The 5,906-nt window shown below is 66.1% G+C and overlaps 3 protein-coding genes across 3 annotated transcripts in view; 1 reads left to right on the top strand and 2 right to left on the bottom strand.

The window, feature by feature from the left end:
* Nucleotides 1-2,696: 2,696 nt before the first annotated feature.
* Nucleotides 2,697-3,875, top strand: EMIHUDRAFT_248740 (hypothetical protein; the record flags this gene model as incomplete). The annotated part of the gene is made up of 3 exons (XM_005761558.1): nucleotides 2,697-2,862; nucleotides 3,082-3,119; nucleotides 3,249-3,875. 3 exons carry the CDS (start codon nucleotides 2,697-2,699, stop codon nucleotides 3,873-3,875), a joined length of 831 nt encoding a protein of 276 aa, XP_005761615.1.
* Nucleotides 3,876-4,254: 379 nt separating this feature from the next.
* On the bottom strand, nucleotides 4,255-4,972 carry EMIHUDRAFT_446283 (hypothetical protein; the record flags this gene model as incomplete). The annotated part of the gene is made up of 2 exons (XM_005761559.1): nucleotides 4,255-4,770; nucleotides 4,855-4,972. The coding sequence occupies 2 exons, from the start codon at nucleotides 4,970-4,972 to the stop codon at nucleotides 4,292-4,294; spliced, it is 597 nt and encodes a 198-aa protein (XP_005761616.1). The 3' UTR covers nucleotides 4,255-4,291.
* A 451-nt stretch (nucleotides 4,973-5,423) lies between these two features.
* Nucleotides 5,424-5,906, bottom strand: part of EMIHUDRAFT_459917 (hypothetical protein) — a gene marked incomplete at both ends in the record, with an annotated part of 2,327 nt that continues 1,844 nt past the window's right edge. Inside the window, 2 exons of the mRNA XM_005761560.1 lie at nucleotides 5,424-5,441; nucleotides 5,513-5,704. Coding sequence (XP_005761617.1) covers nucleotides 5,424-5,441; nucleotides 5,513-5,704 — 210 coding nt within the window. The remainder of the gene's footprint in view (nucleotides 5,442-5,512; nucleotides 5,705-5,906) is intronic.

Here is a 5,906-nt window from a genome sequence, read left to right on the forward strand (position 1 = left end):
GGCTGTTTGCGGCGGGCGGCTTGCTGCTCGCTGCGATGGCGAAAAACTCGTCTCGCCACACGCCAAGGGCTTATGCTCTGGCGAGACGTGAGGCGCATGCGCCCAGGAGGGGAGGGGGCATGTGTAACGACACTGCTAGAGATGCCTTTCGGGGCCCAGAGATAAAACTTCTGTGATGCCATGCGTGACCTAGTAGTGTCCCCAGCTATGGGCGTGTCCACGTTGGAGCCAGGTGTGGTGTGGGCGCGAGAATAGCTCCGCCGTTCATGGAGGCAACCGATGCGAGTCGACTGGTGTGTGTCGTCGTGGTTTCGTATCAAGAATTCTCTCTCTCTCTCGGCGGCGCTGGAGGAGGAGGGGCGCTACACACCTACGGCTCTAGAGGGATGCTCTCATGAGAGCAAAAAGACTGTTGCGACTGACCCCACGAGCCAGAGGCTCGCCCTCGCCGCGCTGGCGCAGCCGCGTACCGCGCTCAGGGCGAGGTTGAGGGAAAAGACCTGGTACCTGCAAATGGGCGGCGCGGGCTCTCGGGCACAGCCACGCGCGGGCGAGACCAGCCTCCACGCGTCTCGCGCGCGTCTCCTCGCCTGCGCGAGATGTAGAGCCGCGGCGACCACCAGCCTCGCAGGAGCAGCACGCGCTTGTTTGAGGCCGCGAGCGCCTCGAGGCCGCGCGCAAACCCGCCAGTCGGCGGCGAGAGCTGCTGGTCGAAGAGGAGGATGCGGCTGGCGCCGAGCAGCGAGTACCAGCCGACCCACTCGGTGAGGTGGCTCAGCGCACGCCTCCCGTCTGCGCCCGGGTAGAGGTACGGCATCACGACGCTGACCCGCTCAGTCGTGCTGGTGACGACGCCCAGCGCGCCGCCCGCCGTCGACTCGCACTCAGAGGCGCCGAGAGGGAAGGAGGAGGCGCGGACAGGCACGCTCTCAATCTGCCAGACGACCACGCCAACCTCCGCCTGGCGCCGCTTCCCCTTGCCAGACATGCCGGCTGCCAGGCGGAGGCGCAGGCCCACGCGCGGCGGAGAGAGCGCCGACACTCCGCTGCACGCCACTCGGAGCCCGTGCACGCACGCATCCCTGCTGGCGGCGTGCCTGCCGCACGCAGCGTCAAGCCCGACATTCTGCGTGGTCACCGCCGACCAGTCGATGCGGTCGTCCGAGGCCACAAAGTGGCCAGCGCCGGGTTTGAACTCGTGGAGCGACTTGGCGCGCCGCCAGGTTGCCCCGCCGTCGAGAGAGCACTCGAGGCAGCCTTGCGTCCTCAACGAGCACTCCTTTGGCCGCGCAAAGGCGCCAAAGATGGCTGTGTTGCTCTGGTCCCCGTCTGACTCCTCCTTGGCCAAAAGCACCCCCGCCTGTCCTCTCGCAGTGACGTTCGACGGCCCTGCCCACGTCCAGCCTCCGAGGTCAATGACGTCGGCGGTGGCGGCGCCGGCCAGAAACAAGGCGGCCAGAAACAACATGTGCACACTTTTGCTCTCGTAAAGCGATGGTTTGTGCGGTTGTGCGGGTTTGTGCGGTCGACGCCGCTGAGGGTGGGGGGCGTGCAGACGCCGTGGTCGACAAAAAAGACTCAAAAGTCACCAAAGTGCTCACACACACACCATACCCCGTTGGGTCTAGTCCAAGCCTGCCTGCTCTTCACCTCCTACACACAACCCTCGAGAACCCTCGACAGACACACACACACACACACACACACACACACACACACACAGAGAGAGAGAGAGAGAGAGAGAGAGAGAGAGAGAGAGAGAGAGAGAGAGAGAGAGAGAGAGAGAGAGAGAGCGAGAGAGAGAGAGAGAGAGAGAAGAGTCAGAGAGAGAGAGAGAAGAGTCAGAGAGAGAGAGAGAGAGAGAGAGAGAGAGAGAGAGACGACGACGATTAATTACAGTTCAGTGTGACTGTTGCTCCCCCCGCAGGGCCCGACCCCCGCATGGCCCACCCACAGAATTCCATCCATCTAGTGTGGCTATCCATATACCTGCTTATTGCAATATATCCAACTGATTGATTGATAACTGATAAAGGCCTCTAAAACGAAATTATTTACACGCCCGGAGGTGTGGTTGCTCAGACAGACAGACCGCCCTCCCTCCCCACACCACCACCCTCCCTCGCTCGCTCGCTCGCTCCGCTCGCCCAGCCAGCAGGGAGGGAGGGATTCACATGTCTTAAGTGAGGTGCACCGCCTCGGGTATATAAATCTGCCCGCGGGCCGACCTTCACAGACCTTCTTCTTCAGAAGAGAATTTTACAACAAAGCTCCCTCGCACAACACTGGGCACGGGACTGGCGCGCACTGCAGAAGAGAATACCTCACAGGTCAGCTGCGTTTACAGATAAGTTTATTGGCTTGATCACAGCCTTGTTGTTGACAAGAAAATACGTCCTATGGCGCTGTGCGCTGGTCTGTGAGAGGTTGAGGTGCGAGTCCTGGAGGCCCTGTGGGGATGGGGGGAGACTACCCGCGGGCCTATAGAAGGCCCGCGCGCAGAGAGAGGGGTGGGACATTGAGATTGAACATTCTGTTGAGCGTGTGGACCACTTGTCCGATGTCCAGCGTCGGCGCGGGACTGGCGCGCACTGGCACTAACAGGGTGATAAGAAACAAGAACCTCGTATGTCAGACCCAGGGAAGGTCCTTCACACTGAATACAATTGTAACGAGAAACGAACGGACTTGTCAAAATGGGCGCGTGCGCGACCAACGGGTGGCATTGCCCGCACCCGAGCTGCCGCTTCTTCAACGAGGACGACGAGCTGCCATTCTGCCAGATGTGCGCGCGCATCCGTTCCCGCCTGGTGCAGCACTCGTCGGGCGAGTCGAGGCCGACAGGGCCCGGCCGCGAGGATGGTCCGCTGCGCGGCAGCAGGCAGGCAAAAGACTCCGCACCCTCGATGAGCACAGACGCGTGGACGGCGGCGGCAAGGCACGCGCGCCCGGCGTGCAACGCGCCAAGCGCCTCGACCGAGGCTCCTGCGCGTCCGAGAAGCGACGAGCGGCAAAGGAGGGGTTCGGCGGCGGCGCAACGCCCCTCCTCCGCCGGCGGAAGGGATGCCCCGTCGACTCGAGGTTCTTCCGTGCAGCCCGCGGCCGGACAGGAGACGCCAGTGCAGCGGCAGCGGCATCGGGCGGCGTACGAGGCCCGAGCCGTCTCGCGGGCGGAGCTGAGTGGCGTGCCGCGCCGGCCCGCGCCGCGACTCAATGCACGGAGGCCAACACCGCTGCCGGATGACGAGTGGGAGAAGATCAAGGCCGAAGCTAAGGCAAAAGCGGAGGCGGCGGCCGCGGCTGTCGCGGAGGAGCAGGCAAGAGAGGCTCAGCGCAGTGCGCCGCGTGGGAATGCATGCGACGCCGGCAACGAATCAGCTGATGCGGATGAGCGTTCCCGGGGCGACTCGTCGGGTGAGGAAGAGTACCAGCAGCAGCTGAAATCTCGTGCGCGAGCCTACAGAGCAGGGCAGGCGGAGCGAGAGGCACAGGCGCCGGCGGAGGCGGGACGTCCCAGCAGAAGGCCGAATGAATCGCCACCGACGACTGCGCGCCGTGCCACTGCTCACCACACCACAGCGCTGCAGTGGGACCGAGCGGAGGCGGCGTGGGCCAAATTCGCGGCTCGAGGGCAGGAGATCTGCATGCGCGACGTGCCATGGCCATCGCTCGATGCGGCATCCCTACGTCTCGGGCCACGGCAGAGCGAGGCCGAGCGCAAGAGCGCCTATCGCACACTCAGTCTTCGGTGGCATCCAGACCGCTTCGTGCAGGCCTTTGGCGCAAAGCTTCGTGCGGACGAGCGCGAGGGTATCCTGCAGAAGGTGACCGAGGTCTCGCAAACCATCAACGCCATGTTTCGTGACCACCTGTAGCCACCAATGGCCCTCTCGCTTGGCGCTCGCCCCTCGCGCCGCCGGCGAAATCGTGTATACACGGCTCTGCGCTGGCCTTTATGTAGCGACGGGCCAGAACGGTGTGCACGGCTCGCACACACAAATCCTGCAGCGTGTACACAAATCCTGCTCGCATAAACAAAGAGAGAGAGTCATATTTTACAGAGATTCGTCTCACTACTCACACGGGGATCATCATGTGTGAGGCCGTCTACACGCCGCACGACGACTTGTCTCTTGTGCGGTGTCGTGGCGTGTGCGGACTGCGCTCGCGCTACCCTGAGGGAGAACCACCTGGCCTGCTCCCTATTCCCCGGGCAGGCGCCGCTGAGCACGTGCGCCATCTAGTCACACAGAGTTGGAGTCGTTCACAGAGAGTTAAAAGCGATACGCACTCAACGCGCACGCGCCCGATAAAACACTCGATGAACTATTACGGAATACGCGACTATACGGAATACGCGACCGCAATGGCCAATGCGACGCGCGCACGTACATAGAGAGCAAAAACATAGCAGGAAGGAGGCGAGGCAATCCTCGTGCAGGCGTGGACGGCACGCAAGCAACCTCGGTGGGATCCTGATGTCCCGCTGGCCATAGAGCGACGCGCCAGTGGACACGTGGGGCAAAAAAAGGCAAAAATGCAGGAACCCGCCGACAAGCCCTAGGGCTCGGGTACGGCCAATCGGGGACGCTTGGCCGCCGGGTCCGTGGAAAAATCCCCCGCCGCCATGGCTGTCGCGGCTGAGTCCCCGCCGCTGCAAAGCTCGTCTGCTGAAGGCAGAGTTGCTGCCGGCTTGAACTCGAGGGACGGCGGTGGCGCATGGGCGGCGCAGCTCCCGTTGCTCGCATTGACGCTCGTGCTGCCGACGACCTGACGAGGGGAGCGATGGCGGTGGGAACGAAGCGAAGGGGCGTGCGGTGCGAGCATACGTGCACGCCTGCTCGGCTTGCCGACCAAGCTGCTCATCGTGCGTCACATCGTTCGCGCCGCGGCTCGCCGGCGCCGGCCAGAGAGCGAGACCCGTGCGCACCTGGCTCGGCGGCGCCCGCGGCACTGCCATCCCCGCGCCCATCCCTGCGCCCATGCCCAACCCGCTCGGTGCGGCCTGCCCACCCAGCACCCGCCAATCCGGTGCCAGCCCGCCCGCCGCCATTGTTGGCCCGCCCGCCGAAGCCTGCCCGCCCAGGGGCACTATCCCGACCGGCGCGACTAGCCCGCGCGGCGCCATCAGCCCCCCCTGCGCCACCAGCCCCCCCGGCGCATACTGCCCACTCGGCGCCATCGGCCCGCCCGGCGCCATCTGCCCGCCCGGCGCCATCTGCCCGCCCGGCGCATACTGCCCGCCCGCCCCGCCCGGCGCCATCGGCCCGCCCGGCGCCGCAAATCCGGCGGGTGCTACTGGCACGACCGCCTGTCCGCCCGGCGGCCCTGCTGGCCTGCCCGGCACCGTCTTCCCACCCGCCGCCAGCCCGCCCGCCGCCGCCAGCCCGCCCGCCGCCGCCAGCCCGCCCGCCGCCGCTGGCCTACCCGGCGCTGCTGGCCTACCCGGCGCTGCTGGCCTACCCGGCGCCGCGTGCCCGCCCGCCGCCGCCTCCCCGTGCAGCGTCTCGACGAGCTCCGCGAGCGGCAGCTCCGCGCGGAGGGCGTCCCACAGCGCAACAGCCTCGGCGTGGGCTGCCGCAGGCGGGCGCCCGGCGAGCGGGTTCGGCGGTGACGGGGCGACGAAACCATTGGGCGCCGTGAGAGCGGTCGGCGCCGCCACGGCGGTCGGCGCCGCGAGTGGGTGGCTCGCCGCGTCGGCCCTCTCTTGGGCAGACGAGGAGAGGGGAGACGCAGGGCAGCCTGGCTGAGGCCCAATGCCTTGCGCGGCGGGGAGATGGGCGGGGAGGGGGGCGGCGAGAGGCGCGGTCGCTGCCAGCTGCGGAGGGCACGCCGGCGCGGCGATAGGAAGGGGCCTCGCCAGCTGTGGATCGGCGGCCGGCGTCGCGGGCGAAAGGGGCTCCGGT

This window comes from Emiliania huxleyi (genome assembly GCF_000372725.1).
Source record: "Emiliania huxleyi CCMP1516 unplaced genomic scaffold EMIHUscaffold_700, whole genome shotgun sequence".
In the NCBI taxonomy this organism is placed as follows: Eukaryota; Haptophyta; order Isochrysidales; family Noelaerhabdaceae; genus Emiliania; species Emiliania huxleyi.